The sequence below is a fragment of the Prionailurus viverrinus genome, chromosome A1 (assembly GCF_022837055.1).
Source record: "Prionailurus viverrinus isolate Anna chromosome A1, UM_Priviv_1.0, whole genome shotgun sequence".
NCBI classification, from domain to species: domain Eukaryota; kingdom Metazoa; phylum Chordata; class Mammalia; order Carnivora; family Felidae; genus Prionailurus; species Prionailurus viverrinus.
The window spans coordinates 151,600,410-151,619,515 of NC_062561.1; the positions used below are offsets into that span (position 1 = coordinate 151,600,410).

Below are 19,106 nucleotides of genomic sequence, written 5' to 3' on the forward strand. Positions count from 1 at the left end.
GTGAAACTCTTCTTGAAAGACAAATTGAATATTCCCTCCACTGTCAGTCACTTCAATATACATTCAACTAAATGTGCATCAGTGAATATCAGTAATATTCAGTTTCACATATTCAGAATCACAAAAACTTGAGTCAAACCCCAGAGGTCATCTAGTTCTAGTTCAAGCATACTTTCCATGCCATATATTTATTGTACTTTCCCCAAAATCATCCTTATGAGCATGTATGAGCAGATTGGCTTTTCATACTACCTAAAGATTTTTTAAAAATAAATACAACTTAAGACCCTGAGTCTCAACATCAAAGAATCAAAAGCTGAAATGATACCAGGTTTTTCTAAATCTTTTGATTATGGGCAAATCACAAAGATATTTTAGTCTACTTTAACAATGGAATAACTAAGTCTGTTTTATGTTGTAAGTGAAAGATATGAATGTAAAATCAGTATATTGTGAGTTAATGAGTTGTATTCTCACAAAAAATATACTAAAAGACTAAAAATATGTGGCACAAACCAATCTATTAAATAAAACATCACTTACTATTATAGAGGTTTCTTTAAGGAAAAAAACACAAAATATACTTAAGGGGCACCTGGGTGGTTCAGTAGTTTGGATGTCTGAACCTTGGTTTTGACTCTGGTCATGATCTCCTGGTTTGTGAGTTCACGCCCCACATTGGGCTCCATGCTGCTGGTGTGGAGCCCTGCTTAGGAATTTCTCTCCCTCTTTCTCCCTCTCTCTCGGCCCCTTCCCTCATTCTCTTTCTCTTTCAAAATAAATAAATAAACTTGAAAAAAATAAAAAACTAAAAAAAAAAAAAAATACTTAAATTATTTACCTGTTCACTGTTTGGAAAAATGATAATGTTTAACTTTATTGAAAGAATTATATAGCTACAGACAATATGAGCTTTGTGCCTGACATTATAGTAATTGTTTAGAGTATAGCTCCCAAATATGTACTCACAGATAACACGCATATATGTTGAAGATATATACATATGTATATTAAATCATACTTGTTCCACTGTCACCTCATTTAGGTTTTCTCTGAATAACTTAACTAATAAAACAACCACCCTAATCATTTTCTATCCCTCACCCTGCTTTTATCTTTCTCAGTTGCATTTATCACAACCAACACATATTATGTCTCATTTCATTATCATCAGAATCTCCCAGTAAAACATAAGCTCCACAAAGGCAGTATTATCCCTGTTTAATAAAGTTATATCCCTATGGCCAAGAATTCAGATATACCTGACATACAGATGGTGCTTAATAAATAGTGAATAATCGATTAAACAGTACTTGTGAGAAGAGACCATGATTTTTAAATGTTTGGGGAAGGAAAAGGTATAACCATTTCAATCAAAACCAAGCGAATGTTCATTCTACCAGACCTTCAAAGATTTTTTTTTTTGTAGGTGGTAGATAAAGAGTAAAGAGACACTTTACAGACAAGTTTCTTCAAAGTTTCTTTGGGGCAAGTTGTGTTCGCTCGACTTAGTAACATGGGCAAAACCACAGTACAACATTAAGAAAATAAGTTCTCTCTTAGAAATGAACACTTTCAATTATCTTCTGATTTTCTAAAATCAACCAAATTTGCTTTACGCTTTTACTCCAGAGCAAACAAAAGAACTAAATTTAAAAAGTGGACCAAAACCAGAGTATAAGCTAGTCTTAAGAATCAATCTTAAATAAACCAAATTCTACCCATGAGAACAGTCTCTACTATTATTTGAACTAGGCCTCTTTAGGAAAGTAGTGAAGGAGAGAAGTCACAGGAAAAATCAGAGATGTGGGAAGAAACCCAAATCTCTGCCACTATATGGCTAATTGATAAAACCTGAGAATTCATCCGTGAAGCTACACATGTCCATTCACCAAGAAAGACCACATTCTGGGTCATAAAACACACCTTAAACTTAAAAAAAAAACAGAAATCATACAATGTCTGCCCTCAGACTGCAATGGAATTAAACTAGAAATCAGTAAACAGAAAGAAAAGTGGAAAATCCCAAAATATGTCAAGGCTAAACAATACATTTTTAAATAACACATGGGTCAAAAAGGAAAAACCAAGACAAATTCAAGATATTTTTAATTAAATTAAAACATAACTTATCAAAATTTATGGTATGTAGCAAAAGCAGTGCTTAAACAGAAATCTATAGCATTGAATGTAAATACTAGAAAAGATCTAAAATCAAACACCTAAAATTCCACCTTAGAAAACTACAAAAAGAGCAGATTAAATCCAAACTAAGCAGAAGGAAAATAAATAGTAATAATTAGAGCAGAAATCAGTAAAACTGGAAAGAAGAAATCAATAGAGAAAAATCAATGAAACCAAAAACTGGTTCTCTGAAAAGATCAATAAAATCAATAAGCCTAGTCAGGCTAAGAGAAAGGAGGACACAAATTACTAATACCAGAAACCAAACAGGTGACATCACTACAGACTCCACGGACATTAAAATAATAAAGAAGCACTACGAACAACTCCATGCCCACAGATTTTATAACCTAGATGAAATGGACTGATTCCTTGAAAGATACAATTTGCCAAAACTGACATAAGAAATGGACAATCTGAACAGGCCTGTATCTATTAAAGAAACTGAATCAACAATTAATAACCTTCCTTAACAGAAAGCACTCAGCCCAGAAAACTACAGATCATCTTTATCTCTTATAAATATAAATGCAAAAATCCTAAACTTTTAGCAAATCAAACCCAGCAACATATGAAAAGAATTATATATCCCAGCCAAACAGAATTTATTCCAGGGATGCAAGGCTAGTGCAATATTCAAAAATCAATTAAAAGAATCCACCATATCAATAAACTGCAGATGTTTGATCATCACCCAGCACAAATCTCTCCAATATCTCAACTAAAGTCTGTAAGGTCTGCATTAGAGTTCTCTCAAAGTATGGTTTAAGGACTGCCAATTTCAGATTTAACTGTAAAACTCTTCATTAAAAGTAAGATTCTGAAACTCTACCTCCCATTAATGGGGCCCAGATAAGCATTTTTATCAAACATCACAGGTGAATTCTACACAAACTCAAATTTAAGAACTAGTGTCCTCAGTTAAGTCACCTACTACATGACACCTACTGTTAGAATTTCTTTCTTCTATTCTTTGAGCACGTTATACATACCTCTTATAACATTTACCATTCTCTTCTCAATACCCCTTTCAGCCCCCTAATCTTTCTCATTAACTCTAAATGAGTAAGGCAGAAGTTGACAGCCCTTTTTTTTGCCAACAGACAACATAGCTCAATCCCAGCAATAAAAATTACCACAGAATGCTACATAAATAAAACAAGCCATGAGATACCTCCAATTCCAGGAACTAGCTCTATTCTACATACTTTGTCCTGCAAATAAGCTTAAATGGTAAAAAGATCTATTTAATTACAGCTGATTTGTAATTTTCAAAAAGAAAAGTATAAGAGAAGAAATAGTTTCATCATTCCTTTAGTAAACTGTCTATAGACTAACAATTTTTACAACATGAAAGAAAAACTTAAGAGTGAATACTAAGTATTTTTAGTCTGGACCATAATCCTACTCTCATCTGCTCACAACAGAAGAACCTTATTACATGCACAAGCATTTACTGAGTTTGGGTCTACTTAATGTACCAGGGAATAAAAGAACAGAGTGAATTTTTATCAATTAAAACAAGTAAAATCAAGGTGTCCCAACGCTTTGCTTTCCATTCTGTAATAGTATTTAGGACAATAGTGAAATACCTGGCCAAACATATGTACAAAGATTCCAAGTATTACCTACATGATGTATAAAAAAAAAACACAAGGAGAATGAAAAAAAAATTAAATTTGAAAAATCAAAAGGGTAAGGAAAAAACTGGGTAAGGAAAAAAGTGGAAGTCAGACTAAATTTTTTTTTTTTTTTTTTGCATTTATTTATTTTTGAGAGACAGAGACAGCATGAGCAGAGGAGGGGACGAGAGAGAGGGAGACACAGAATCTGAAGCAGGCTCCAGGCTCCGAGCTGTCAGCACAGAGCCTGATGCAGGGCTCGAACCCACTCGAACTCACGAACCATGAGATCATGACCTGAGCTGAAGTGGGACGCTCAACCGACTGAGACACTCAGGCGCCCCAAGACTAAAATTTTTTGAATGAGAAACATGTACCTCTTCTGAAAAAAGTCCTGAAAGTTAAAGAATCAGAAATGTGAGAATTAGAAAGTATTTTAATCTTGGGGTGCCTGGGTGGCTCAGTCAGTTAAGAACTCTTGGTTTAGGCTGAGGTCAAGATATCACAGTTCGTGAGTTCGAGCCACACATCAGGCTCTGCAACGGTGCAGATTCTTGGGATTCTCTCTCTCTCCACCCCTCCTTAGCTTGCTCGTTCTCTCTCTCTCTCTCAAAATAAGTAAACTTAAAAAAAAAAAAAAGATGTTTTAATCTTCATCAAGCCCCACTTCTCTTATCTAGGAGGAAACTGGAACCCTTACCTAAGTTGACTCCTTTTTCCAAATTCATGGAACTAATAATGGGCAGAATCTGGGTCTTCTGAGTTCAAGTACAGCCTGTTTTGCATAGCATTAGGCCCAAGCTGTGAAAAAGTTCTCAATTTAACCAAGCTGTATTCAAAATAAATTCAACCCCTCACTTCATTTAATGTCTAAACCTTTTCTTTTGAAGGATTCCATACATTGCCTAAACTTTCATATACAGACGTTATCAACTTCATGACTGGGAACACTTAAGTGGAGTTAAGTAAGTTAACACAAAAATATAAGCAATACCAGAATGGAGAGTCAATTAGTTGGCCCCTGGTGACCTTCTCCAGGTGACATTCTCTTACATGACATTTTGAGAAACAGCATGAGTTTACCTCAACCTAAAATAAAACTATATTTTTTGAGATGGCAGGAGGAGGAGTTCTCCTTCTAGTATTACAGAATACTGGGCGTAAGTTCACATTCAGCTTCTTTGTGACTATTGTAAATTTAAGGATTTTTATTGTATTTTCATCCTCTGCTTTTCAGACCAATAAGCAAAAACTGAGCTTAAATTTAGAAGTGGAGATTTTTTACTGAGTTTTTAAGTCAGTAGTAGTCTGACTATGCCAAACTAGTGTTATCTTAGGGAAACCAGTGCTTATTTCCAGACCTCAGACTCTTCCTTATGTCAAATTAGGGAGAGCGTTGAGTGGAGGTGGTTAGGCTAATTATTGTCTTTGGCTCCTTCTCATTCTACTATACCCTATCTTTGTCTTAATTTCACTGATATAAAAGAGAAGAAAAGAAAAAAAACTCTTAATGAACAAAAACTGTATTATTCACTGAAGTTAAAAACACACAGAGTGCCAAAAAGAATCATATGTTACATTAGCTGGTAGAGTACACCAGAAACCACATTACTTTGAAGTTCTTTTCTTTCACATTCATTGAAGTTTCTAAGTCATTCCAAAGTCCAACATCGTACACAACAGCTGAACAAGGTCGACATTTGGTCCTGGATAAACACGGTACACTGAAACTAAATGCCAAGACACACTCCCTTCCAGATGAGAATTTGAAATCTTTTATATAGTCAAATAATTGACAATGTTGAACTTTACCAGATCCCTGTGATCTTGGAAAAGAGCAAAGGTTCAGAAATACCCCCTACACCCTTTTGTGTTTTGTAAAGGGCTTACTGCAATGAACCACTGGTACCCACATGACTTAGGTAAGACTCACAGATGCCCCACGTGTTTACCTATGACAAGCTCAGAGACAGAGCCCACAAATTCCCATTCGTTGTTTCACAAGTGATTGGCTGAACTGCATGTGCCCACAGATCAACTGAAACAAAACATTTGTTACTGAAATCCTGGTTAAGATCCTCTTTCCCCCGGTTCAGTCTGAAGCAGCATACAACTCCTTTTTGACAGCTCTTCCTCAGAACAGACTGGCCTGAGAGTAAGACAATCTGATTAACTGTTCAATGTACTATGCTTTCATCTCACCTCCCCACATATGGTTCTTCCTACCATTATTTTACTCCTCCCTATAAAAGAAAAACCTTTTTGCTTAACCTTTGAGACTCTTGCCGATCTTATGGTTAGAGCATTCTCCCTATGCAATAGTCCCATTCCCCAGACCTTTGCAATATTCCTTTCGAATAAAATCCCTCCTTACCGAGTCTGAATTTTTTATGACACCCTTCCCAATTTCAAATGGGCTGAGTCTGAAAGATAAGCTGACTTTGCCCTTTATCTTAGGTGACAAGTGTTGATCCTCTACAAGAAAGGGTTCCTTTGTGTCAACTTGGAAAAGCTAAAGGAATTTCTAAGATCTTAAGTTCTTGGCCACTGCCAAGCAGCAGAGGAGGAGGGAGGGAAGGAAATGATCAACCCGGCAAGGTCAGCTCTAGGGACCACCTGGCGCCACACGCCATACACAGTGAATGGACCACGAACATTCTGGCTACCTACTAGGTACTCCTGGACAAACCTCGCCTTTGGGCAGGGCGGATGCCGCTTCCTCAGGGGCCCAGGAGCTTCAGCACTCCGGGACAGGTGCGGCGTCCTGCCCCCACGAATCATCCCACTGCTCTCGCCTCTCCATCCTCAAATCCGACTGGCTACCTTCACAGGACTGACCTCATGGCCCCTTCCTTCCCCCTGTTGTTACTCCAGTCTTCAAACGAGGACTCACCATGGCGCCAAGGACAGGTCGTAGACCGGACGCCCTGGAATCCCCGGGACCGTCCTGGACCTTCCCTCCCCACCCTGCAGACGGGAGCCTCTTAAACAACGCGAGGGAGAGAGTTTTCCGGCTCTGGCGGAAGTTCTGCCCGCGCGGGACAGGAAGTCCCTCCCTTCCTTGAACGCCTGCGACCCCACGCCACGCAGAGGTGAGCATACGCAGGACGTCCTCTAATGCCACTTCCGTGGGTGCTAGGTTAGAGGCTGGGGGCGGTGCTGACCTTGAGAGTGCGCGGGGGGGAGGCGCAGGCGCAGCACAGGTAGGTGGGCGGGCGGGGGGTGTTGCTGCGACCGTGAGCTTCGGAGGTACGTTGGGTGGTTTGGGCAGGAGCGCATCCTCGCCCGGGGAGGCGATGGAGGCGCAGGTTGATGAACGGGGTGGGGACTGACCCCAGAGGATTTAGTGAGGGAGAAAAATCACAGGCCGTGGTCGTGCTGAGACAACAGTAATTGCCTGAACTCAGCCACGCGCTTTCTTTTACCTTCTCCTTTTCCAGGCTGCCCCTTCCTGGAGACTTTCCGGATCTCCACAGACCTGTTTGTCCCTCCGTCATCTCTTCTACCTGCTTTAGTGCGTCCTGCAGCGCTCCTCTTCCTCGGGGCAGTGGAATTTGATCCTCAGATGTTTCTTCACTATTCATATATACCAGTTGAAGCCAGAAGAACATCTACCAAGAGCAGAGAAACCAGGAGGAGAATTCTGCCTATTTAATACATTCCAATGTGGACGGTTTCCTTTTATTTTAAAAAATATATATCATCAGCTGGGGAAAAAGTGAAACTCCCGTGTACCTCTTAATTTGTGTTTTTTTCCAAAATCTGTACCCAGCAACTCTGTGCCTTTTTTTATTTGGCTGTAAGCCACGGTACTGGAGGCAGGCTTGAAGTGGATATACAGAGCACCTTTAACCCAGAAATTAATCTCACAACTTGGGATCCTTGTTTAAGACGTGACTGTATCTACAATTTCACTTACAGGATCTCTTTTTGCCAGTATCTAGTTTTGTTATAAAGCTGGTCTTGGGAGGTAAACTAGGAAGCTTAACAAGAAATTTAAGAAGGTTGGGCAGGCAGGAGTGGCTATACATGTACCTGGAGAGCATGATACCCAAGCTATAAATGGTCGAAAGACCATGGGAACCACTTCTGAGCCACCCAAAAGAAGCATGCTTTATATGAAAAAGGGGCCTAGAGACACTAGAGACAGAGTGTATGAGTTGTTTTCACTTTAAATTTTCTTTTTTTGGTGGGGGTGGAAGGGGGATGGATAATGTGATAAAGATACGGGAATTGTAAGTACCAACGTTGGAAGTAGCTGGAGGTGGGGTGGGGCTGAGAAATAGTTTGTGAAACAGACCGGCTGCTGACGGATCCAGAACTTCCCTGAGGGTTCCACCTCTGCTCTATAGGGACGAGGTTGTAAATAGACAAGCCCCAGGGCATCTGCAGATGATAAGTGTGGTAGAGAAGGATTGGAGTCGTTCTGCTTGTGTATCTGTGGGAAGCAGCTGCTATCCTTGAGGAAGAAAAGGTGGAGAAGGAAACTGGCTATCAGTCTGTCAGTAACAACACATCCTGTGAAGTCTTACTCTTTCATTTCTGACACTTTGGTTCTTACATCCGTCCTAAACCTGGCAGCCTCATTGAGGTTCACAGAGCATCTCCTCCTATGTGACAGTAAGACTGGAATTATTATCAGGATGGAATCTATTCCTGCCAGAGTAAAACCACGAGAGGAAATCACAGTCAGTATTCGTTATCTGCTTATCATTTTTAATAGATCATGGAGTTCTGTGTTCCTTATTTGGTATTTGACAATTTGATAAATAACCCTTGATTAATATCCTTTAATATTCTAATTTCTTTTACAGTGTGAAAAATCTGTTATACGTAATGTTTCCTAAAGATTAAAATGCATACCACATATGTTTAAAGGCAGCATCTCCCTGTCTTTTTTGTCCCACAAATAATTACAGTGTGTTGTATTGGTTACATGTGTTGAAGTAGAGGGATTTACCTATTTCCATTCTTTAAAATAGATGAGAGTCTTTGACAGATAAAAAGAAAGGGGAAAATTATGAAAGGAAATAAAAGACGTAGATAAGGGAGATTAGGAAGAAATTCAGTACTCTTGGCAAGGGGATTAGTCTAATCTTTGATCCAAGTCTTGGTTGCTTATTGTTAAGGCTTATTTGTTTGTTTGTTTTATTAAAAGTTGCAATGTCCTGAGTGAGAACTGTTCTCAAATAACTTAAGAACAGCAGAAAAGTTACTTCCTCCTTCAACACCCACAATGACCTGGAACATTTTCAACCATTAAGACCTATCACTGTTTCAAAGACCAGCTCCATATTGTTCACAAAATGTTTTCCTGATTAGCTCCTCTTCTGAGAAATTAAAATTGCTTTTTCTTTGCTTTAATAAATAGGATTATTATGTCCTTTATTACAAGGTGCCTTTGTAATTTCCCCCCAAATTACTATAGTATATTGTTTTCCTAATTAGACATAAATACCTAGAAAGCTGAAACCTTTTTGTGTTGACCACCTCCTTCCCCTTAAGAAATACCATTTAAATGAATGTTGTGGACAAAAATCACTTTAGTTACATTACTCTTAAAATGCTTTATGAACAAAAGTATTCGTGGTAGCAATACTTATAATGATAAAAAATTAGAAACAGTAGTTAGCAATTAGAGATGAGTCAAATGCTATCATGTATACTTAGTGAAATATAGCTATTTTTTAAAAGTAGATTAGTCTTTCTAATGTTTATTTAATCTTTTTTTTTTTTTTTTAGAGAAAGAGAGAGAGCAAGTGTGAGCGGGGGAGGGGCAGAGCCAGACACAGAATCTGAAGCAGGCGCCAGGCACTGAGCTGTCAGCATAGAACCCAACGCAGGGCCCTACCTCACAAACTGGGAGATCATGATGTGAGCCAAAGTCGGAGGCTTAACCAACTGAGCCACCCAGGGTCCCCTAGACTAGTCTTTCTAATGGGAAGTGTTTCTTTTCCAAGTTAAAAGCAGGCTGCAAAATTATGACCAGTAAGATTGCTTTGATGTGAAAAAGAAAATCCTAAACATAGAACAAAGAGTAAAAAAGTAACCAAAGTATATCAATCACCATTCCTGGAATTACCCTTAAAACCTTTCTGTAAGGGGGTAATTTTTAAAATTTTATTTTCTTTAAGAATGGATGAAAGGGGCTTATTTCTTTCTCAAAAGTATGCTTTGTAACCTCCTTATAATTCTCATCTTCCTCATTTGGGAAAAACAAAACAACATGCTCTTCAGAAGTATACTGCAGGGCACCTGGGTGGCTCAGTCAGTTAAGCATCTGACTTCGGCTTAGGTCGTGATCTCGTGTTTCATGAATTCGAGCCCCGAGTTGGGCTGTGTGCTGACAGTTCAGAGCCTGGAGTCTGCTTCAGATTTTGTGTCTCTCTCTCTGCCCTTGCCCCACTCACACTCTCTTTCTCTCTCTCATAGTCCCTACTATGAAAGAATTTACATTTTAGTGATAATTGACCATAAATAAGAATATAAGATAGTTAACAGTGGTAGTCAGGATATTAAAATAGATGACTATTTTAGATCACGTGAGGAAGGAAGGAAAGCTTCTAGGAAAATGCCACTTAAGCTCCTATTTGACGGGAATATCCAGTTTTGCAAAAAATGAAACCATGCTTGCAGCTAGGGCAATAAGCCAAACCTTAAGGCAGGAACTAATTTGGAATGTTTCAGGAATCAAAGAAGCCTACCTTTTTGGAGTATAGTGACTAAGAAAAGAATAAGTTTGGGGGGTATAAAAGGGTTAAATTGTATTAGCATTGAAAGCCAGGAAAGGGTTTGGATTTTATTCTGAGTATGATGGGAAAGGCATTTTACTCTGAGGAGTGGTATGAAAGAATAGATTTTTTAAATCTATTTTGATAATATTTTGTTAATTGAAGTGTTTAATCCATTTATGTGTAACATAGTTACTAATATGTTTGATTTGAATCTATTATGATATTATTTGTTCTTTATTTGTCCTATCCTATGTTGGTTTTGCCTTTTTTTGCATTCTTTCTGATTATTTTTTAATTATTCTGTTTCTCCTGCCCCATGAACTTGAGAGCTATATATTCTTTTATTAGGTTGTATTATACCTCTTCCTGGATGATACAAGGACCTGAGAACACATCACCTTTACTTACCACCCCACTTCATGTTATATACATTGTGTATACTTAATGTCCTAAATTCCTCAAGACAACATTTTTATACAGTTACTGTGCATTTATATTTACTCAAACATTTACTTTGTCTATGTGCTTTATGACTCCTTGAATTTCTGAGCTTCTGTCTGGGATCATATTTCTTCTTCCTGAAGAACATGCTTTAGTATTTCCTTTTGTAAATGTCTGCTGGTGATAAATTCAATTTTTGTATCCTTAAACCATTTACTTCACCTTCATTTTCAAAGAATATTTTCACTGAATTAACAGCTATTTTATCATTTTGAAGATATATTCCATTGCTTTTGGCTCCCATAATTTTTTTTTGAGAAATAATGTCAGTTTTATTTTTGTCCCTTTAAAAGTAATCTTTTTTCTCTGGCTGCTTTTAAGATGTTTGTCTTAAATTTGAAGCAGTTTGATTACGATGTAACTAAATGTTTTGGGTTTTGTTGGTTTTCTTTTTGAAGTTTGTAATGCTTCTCGAATCTGGGATATGATGTTCTTATTCTCTTTCGGAAAATTCTCAGCTTTTATCAGATACTGCTTCTCCCCCATCCTGTTCCCCTTCTCTCCTTCTGGCACTCAAATGTATAATAGATCATTTTATATTATCCTTTATGTATCCATTCATTTGTCTCTGATGGTTCATTCTAGATAATTCTTACCTTTCTTTGAGTTCATGGTTTTCTTTTGAAGTCTCTAATCTCCTGTCAAACATACCTGTTGAAGCATTTATTTCAGTTGTTACTTTTTTGGTTGTCATTTTGGTCATTTCTGTTTGTTTCTGTTTTATGGTTTCTAGTTATCTGTCTAGTTATCTACCTCAATCGGATCTTTTATTTTCTCAAACACATTAAGCATAAATCATTTTAAAACCTGTGTCTAGTAATTTTGGGGTCTGCTATTATCTGAAGCTCCTTTGTTTTTTCTTGTGGTTTTTTACCAAATTTATCTTATTTACCTATAGGTCTCTTACATTTTTTTTTTAAGTTTATTTATTTACTTAAGTAATCTGTACACCTAACCTGGGGCTTGAACTCATAACCCAAGAACAAGAGTCTCATGCTCTTCCAATTGAGCCAGCCAGGCGCCCATCTCTTACATTTTTTTATTTTATATTACTTATGCTATTTTTTTTTATTTGTGCTTATTTTTATTTATAATATTTTGTTAAGTTATGTTGTTGTTTTTGGATTGAATGCCAGAACTACTATGTGAAGAAATTATACTTTTAGCCCTGAAGTGATATTTTTTGCAGAAAGGATTTATGTCTCCTGGCAGGGGTTTTGAGCACTAGTAAGCTAAAATCACTTGAGTCAGTGATTGAGATGACTGGACTCTGAGCATATCTCCTTCTAGTTCATACTTTTCCCCAGGGTACAGACCTTTGATGTCTCAACTTGAAGCCTGTAGAGTTTACCAGAGCCGGCCATGAACTCCAATTTTTGTCTTCTTAACTCCATAATTTAGTCAGAAGTTCTGTTCAAGCTTCTTAGCCATCTTCTCTGGGATCAGCAGATATCCCAGGGGAAAAGCTGTCATTAATGCTTGATTCAACAACTCTTTTTTTCTTCTGAATTTTCCACTGGATTTTTCCATTAGTTCTCTAATGACTTCAGGTGTTTGTTTTCTATTTTGTCCAGCTTTTCTAGTTATTTTCACAAGAAGGGCTATTCTAAATTACCAAGTCCATCATTGCAGAAAAATAGAAATAAATACTTTTAAGTACACATGAACAATTTACAAAATGTAATCATAAAAAGTCTTTTAAATTTTCAAAGAATTGGTATTATTAGATAACAGTTTCTAATCAGTATAATTAATTTTATAGAAATTAATAGAAATTTAGGAAACATATTTGGAAAATAAATTCATTTCCATGTAAGATGAATCATTCAAATAAAGAACAAACGATAGAAAATGAAATGTAAAATAGAAAATACATATTCAGAACTGAACTATGACAGGAATACTGCATATCAACACTTACAGAATGTAGCTAAAACAGTACTTACCAGGAAATTGGTAATTTTAAATATTAAAGTAAAACTGAAAATTAGAGATCTAATAATCTGTCCTAAACCTGAGAGATTAGGGAAAGAATAATGGAAATAAAATTAATGAATTAAACAAAAAGCAAATAATATAGAGAGGCAACAAAGTCAGAAGTTTCACCTTTTAATAATAATATTGACAAATCTTTGACAAGATTACCTAAGAAAGAAAGCAGACACAAAGAATATTAGAAACAAAAATGAGGACATTATGCTATAGAGATTAAAGAGATATCATGAACAATTTTATTATAACAAGTGGGAAAATATAAGTGAAGTAGATATTTTCTAGAAAAATGTAACTTCTCAAAAGTTATTCAAGAAGAAATAGGAAATATGAATGCTCTGATTACTATGTAAGAGATTGAATCAGTAGAAATTTTTCAAAAAAGAAAACATGTTGCCCAGAAAAAGCCTTTGAAAAAATTAACACAGACATGGATAAAACCTTTTGCCAAATGGGAGTTTTGCAGAATTTTTTAATTTTTTAGAATCCAAAGAAGACTTAAGGCTCCGAGCTGTCAGCACAGAGCCTAGAGCCCAATGTGGGGCTTGAACTCATGAGCCATGAGATCATGACCTGAGATGAAGTCAAGACACTTAACCAACTGAGCCACTCAGGCACCCCAGAACTTCCTTAAGTCAATAAAACCTACAAAATATATATTTAACAATGAAAATTTTTAAACAGTCCCTTAGAGTCAGGAATAAGTACCATATTAGAGATCCCAGCTAGCATTGTATGACAGTTAAAACAAATAAAAAATCAAAGATTGAAGAAACAATTTACAGATAAATTTTAAGAGTTTTACAATGATTCTGTATATAATATTAATATACAAAAGTGAACTGCATTCCTATCTAGCAGACATAAACTGTTAGAAATTATTTTTAAAAATACCATTTGCCATATCATTTTGAAAATACAAGTTATATAGGAGTAAATTAAGATTATTTTTCCTTTAAGAGAAAAAAATCACAAAAGATTACTGAAAGACATTAAAGAATGTCTGATAAGAAAAAAATTACATTCAAGTATTTAGAGCCTAGAGTTAAGATGGCAAATCTCCCCTGCAAAGAAAGCAATTGCAATAAAAATCCCAGCTTAGTTCTTCCAGAAACTTGACAAGCTAATTCTGAAGTTTCTGTGAAAGAGCAACAGATCATGAATTTCAAGATACTCCAGGAGTGAAAGATTTAAGACGGCGAGAGTTAACTTGTCGGACAGAAAGAATTATAAGATTATACCAATTAGGTGTTCATAAAAGCCAAAAGATAGAAACAACACAAATGTCTATCAGCTGACCAAAGGATACAAAAAATGTGGTATATCCATACAGTGGAATATTATTTGGCTATAAAAAATAAATGAAGTAGTGATACCTGCTATAACAAGGATGAACATTGCAAATATGTTAAGTGAAAGAAGCCAGTCACAAGAGACCACATTATCTGATTCTATTCATATTACATTCTGTAATAGGAAATCTATAGAGACAGTAGATTAGTAGTTGCTTAGGCATGGTGAGGTTTAGGGAGATGGGAGCACAAGGTAGTAAGAGCTAAAGGAAATGGGGTTTCTTTTTGAGGTAATGAAAATGTTCTAAAATTGACTATGGTGATAGTTGCACACATCTGTGAATATCCTAAAAAGCATCCCATCTTCTACTTTAAATGGGTGAATTGTATGGTATGTGAATTATATCTCAATAAATCTGTTAAAGTTATAGTAATTAGGACAGTGTGATACTTCCTTAGGGATGGAAATAATGATTTATATTGGAACACAAGTCTAGAAATACATGCACTCTTATAATGAATCTGGATTTAAGACAGATGGCATTGTGGGCCAGCAGGAAAAGCAAGATCAATTCAGTGAATGGTGCTGGATATCTATATGGAGGAAAATGAAATTGGAACTCCTTATTTAACACCAAACAGAAAAATCAGTTCAAGGTGAATTAAAATTTAAATGTGAAAGGAAAACCATTAAACCTTCAGAAGATAAGATAGCAAGATTATCTTTATGATCTTATGGTAGGGAAATGCATACTCAATAAAGAAAAAGTTATATTCAAATGCATTAAAAAAAAAAAACACCTCTGTTTAAAAGACACTATAAGCTCTCAGAGTAGCAGGTGATTTTAGTTAGGCACAGGAAATGTAGAAGATGAGCCTGGAATATTTTGTTTTGCAAGATAGCAAGTAAGCTCTCCTAGAATCATGTCAAATGGATTCAGGAGATACTAAAAAGCATCCCACTGGCCAAAGATGGACAATTTGACTGTCAATAAGGACACATAGGATTACAGAAATTCTGAAATGCCCCTGAGCACAGGTTGGAACATATCAAATGCAATCGATTGGAACAGCAAATTATCAAATGTCTTTAAATTCACAAGTTCATGATGATAGCTAAACTAACAAAAAACATCCACTTCGTCAACATTGGAGGATGCTCTCAAATCAATTCATTGTTCTGAAAACCAATTAAAAAAAAGAAAAAGCGTGTGTATAAAATTAATCAAGGATCTGTCCTGCCTTTTCTATGTGGATTGTACCACAGGTAACCAAATAGTAAGGTGAAGTTTCTCTATATACATATATTAATGAATGAAGAATGATAGAATTAGAAAATTGCCATTTTGAGGTTCCTTTTATTTAAAGTTTTTATTTATTCATTGTGTAAGAGAGAGAGAGGGAGAGAGAGCACAAGAAGGGGAGGGGCAGAGAGAGAGGGAGAGACTGAGAATCCCAAACAGGCTCCAAACTGTCAGTGTGGAGCTCATTGTGGGACTTGCATGACCTGAGCTGAAGTTGGATGGTTAACTGACTGAGCCCCCCAGACACCCACGAACTGTCATCTTCTGAAGCCTTGACTGGTGATAGAAGACTCACTTCCAAGATGGCTCACTCACAGGGCTGCCTGAGTGTCCTTACAACATGGCACCTGGCTTTTCCCAGAGCATGTGATCCAAATCCAAATGATATATCATTATTTCTCCTATATTCTATAGGTGATGATCCCTGCTGCAGTGTTGGAGGGAACTAACATAATTTGGGCTCCAAAGATTCATTCTTCCAATATTCAAAATACACTCATCCTCTCCCAAAACTCCTGAAAACTTTCATCCTTTTACAGCATTCGCTCAAATCTTAGAAATATAAATCAAGTTCAGGTGTGGATGAGGCTTTTCAGGTATACTTCCTCAAGCACAACTCCTTAAATGGAGTTCCTCTTGATCTGAGGACCTGTAAACTAGAGACACATACAGTGTCTGCCTCCACAACCTAATGTAAAATAGATAGGATAACCATTATAGATGTGTGTATTTAAAAGGGGGGAAATGAGCATACAGGTTGACAGAAATCCTAAAATCCACCTGGGAACAGGTTGGCAGTTTCTTGATTAAGATTCACAGCCTGAGAGTAACTTTTCTGTGGATCTTCACTCTGCCTTCTGATCTCTTGGATCCACTTGCTAAGTTATCCTTCCTTTCCCATGTTTCTAGCTCTATAGTAGTTGTCTGCTTGCTTTCTGCCTGTAAAAATTTGGATGTCCAAAAACCTCTTTTCATTTGGTATTCTCTTCCTTTCAGTCCAGGCTGGCAAATAGCCTGGTAATATAATTCCCCCTGAAAAGTCTCTTGTAGGGACGCCTGGGGAGCTCAGTTGGTTAAGCCTCTGACTCTTGATTTAGGTTCAGGTCATGATCTTTCGGCTTATGAGTTCAAGCCCTGCATTCAGGTCCCTGGCTGACAGCATGGAGCCTGCTTAGGACTCTCTGTCTCTGTCTCTGTCTCTCTCTCTCTGCCCCTCCCCCCTCAAAATAAATAGATATTTTTTTAAGTCTCTTTATAAAAGTATATTTTGCTAATAATTCTCCTATAAACTCTGTGGGCATCCTGTGAATTTTAGTTGAGTTCATGCCATTAGACAAAGTGACACCCATAACTCTATATAAACCCTTCTCTACCTTGGGTTTTTGATACACCACACCCTTAAACTTAGAAGCTCTGTAATTTGATTGAGAAGTTCTGTGAGGCACATCCTTTGGGTCTGTATGAAATTACTCTGAGGTACCACATTAATATCTTTCTGACATCTAAAGGGCTCTACCCTCTACACCCTCAACTTCATATTTTCCTGTTGGTCCCTGGAATTGTTCTTTGTTCACAGCCATTTTCTACTTTTAACATCACTCATCACCTGGAGAGGCTGAGAATCCTCAAATCTGCAAGTTCTGTCCTTCCTCTAACTTACCTCCCCCGTCTCTCATTTTACAGTAAACAAAAGGAAACCAGGTGACATCTTTAACATTCTGGCTGGAAATCTCCAGTTCATTAGGCATATTTTTTACTTTGCATATAACTGTAGCTGGCAAACTTGCTAAACTTTCTGCCACTTTACTCCAATTTTAATAAGACTTTTCTAATCTGTTAAGACCTCATCTGCCACCTTCTCAAAGTTACCAAGCATCTGTAAATAAATTTCTTCGAGACTTTTCAAACTTTCACTAACACTGTCCTCCAAGTTCTTCCACGTCCTGCCCACCACCGCTTCCAACGTCACTCTCCGGTTTAAGTATTTGTTATGTCAGTACCTCATTTCCAGGTACAAAAATCTTTATTAATTTTCATTGCTTCATAAAAAAAAACTACCTCAAAACATAATAATTAAAGCAACAAATATTTCTTATCTCATGCAGCATCTGAGGGTCAGAAATCCAGAAGCAACTTAGCAGAATGGTTCTAGCTCAGGGTGTCTTGTGAAGCAGCAACCAATCTGTCAGCAGGGGCTACAATCATCTGATGGTTTACCTGGTGCTAGAGAATTCACTTCCAAGATGGCTTACTCTTGTGGCTTTTGACAAATTGCCTCAGTTCTTTTGCTTATTGCTTGTGCCTCACCACACCAAAGAGCTGTCTGGTTTCCCCTAAAGCAAGTAATTCAAGACAGAGAGGCAGAGACTACCATGGCTTTTATGTCTCTTTTGAGCCAGCCTCAAAAGTGACATACCATCATACAGATAATGTGACCAACAGGTTGTTCCCACATAAAACCAAGATACAGTGTGAGAGGGAATTATGCAAGGGTGTGCACACCAGGGAATGGGAGTCATTGCATGTTATTTTGGAGTCTACCTACCACAGAACTTTGCCTGGATCATGATTCAAACAAACTTAAAAAAAATTTTGTGGTAATTAGAAATTTGAATGCTTACTGAATATTTTATGATATTATGGAATTAAAAAGAATTTGGTATGTTCTAGTAGTATTTTTAAAGACATTTTATCTTTTAGAGATACATATTTAGAGATACAATATTTAGAGATATAATGATATAATGTGTGGGATATGCTTCAAAATAATGAGAAATGGGGAAAGTGGACAGTGGTATGAATGAAGCAAGATTGGTTATGAGTTGATAGTAGTTGAAGCTGGATAACAGGTAAAAGGAAGCTTATTATTCTATTCTGCATACTCCTATATGTTTTAACATTTTCTATAATAAGCCAAAAAACAAAAAACAAAAAACCAGACATCAGAAGGAGAGCAGAAGACAAGCCATAAACTGGGAGAAAATCTGTACAACCCATATTACTAACAAAAGGATTACTATTCAGATTGTATAAAGAACCAACACAACTTAGTTAAAAAATAATACTGTACACCACACCCCACCGCCCCAAATAGGCAATTCATAGAACAGGAAACCTGAAGAGATGCTCAGATACAAGGAAATAGAATTTCACACCTGCCACATAAGCAAAAATTTTAAAGTCTGACAATATCCCAGAACACTTATACATTGCTGGCTGGAGTATAAGTTGATATAATCAATTTGGAAAACAATTTGGCATTAACTAGTAAACTTGAAGATGTGTATCTTTTGTGGTCCAGGAGAGGTGTTCTAGGATATATGAGCAAGAAAATTCTTAACAGTATTATTTATAAAGTAAAAACTGGAAACAGTCCACCTGTCCATCAACAATAGAATGGTTAAATACATTGTGTAGATTCATTCAGTAGAATATAACAATGGGAAAAAAATGCATTACAAATCCATAGACATGGAA

The 19,106-nt window shown here is 36.8% G+C and overlaps 1 protein-coding gene and 1 long non-coding RNA gene across 7 annotated transcripts in view; one reads left to right on the forward strand and one right to left on the reverse strand.

Moving 5' to 3' along the window:
- Nucleotides 1-6,821, reverse strand: part of TMEM161B (transmembrane protein 161B) — a 72,250-nt gene extending 65,429 nt beyond the window's left edge. For all 6 annotated transcript variants that reach the window (XM_047866170.1, XM_047866214.1, XM_047866185.1 and 3 more), the window contains exon 1: nt 6,700-6,821. In XM_047866170.1, coding sequence (XP_047722126.1) covers nt 6,700-6,702 — 3 coding nt within the window. In that variant the 5' untranslated portion in view covers nt 6,703-6,821. The remainder of the gene's footprint in view (nt 1-6,699) is intronic.
- A 92-nt stretch (nt 6,822-6,913) lies between these two features.
- Nucleotides 6,914-8,683, forward strand: LOC125161310 (uncharacterized). The gene is made up of 2 exons (XR_007150544.1): nt 6,914-7,009; nt 7,247-8,683. It is a non-coding gene; the product is annotated as an uncharacterized LOC125161310 (long non-coding RNA).
- Nucleotides 8,684-19,106: the final 10,423 nt, after the last annotated feature.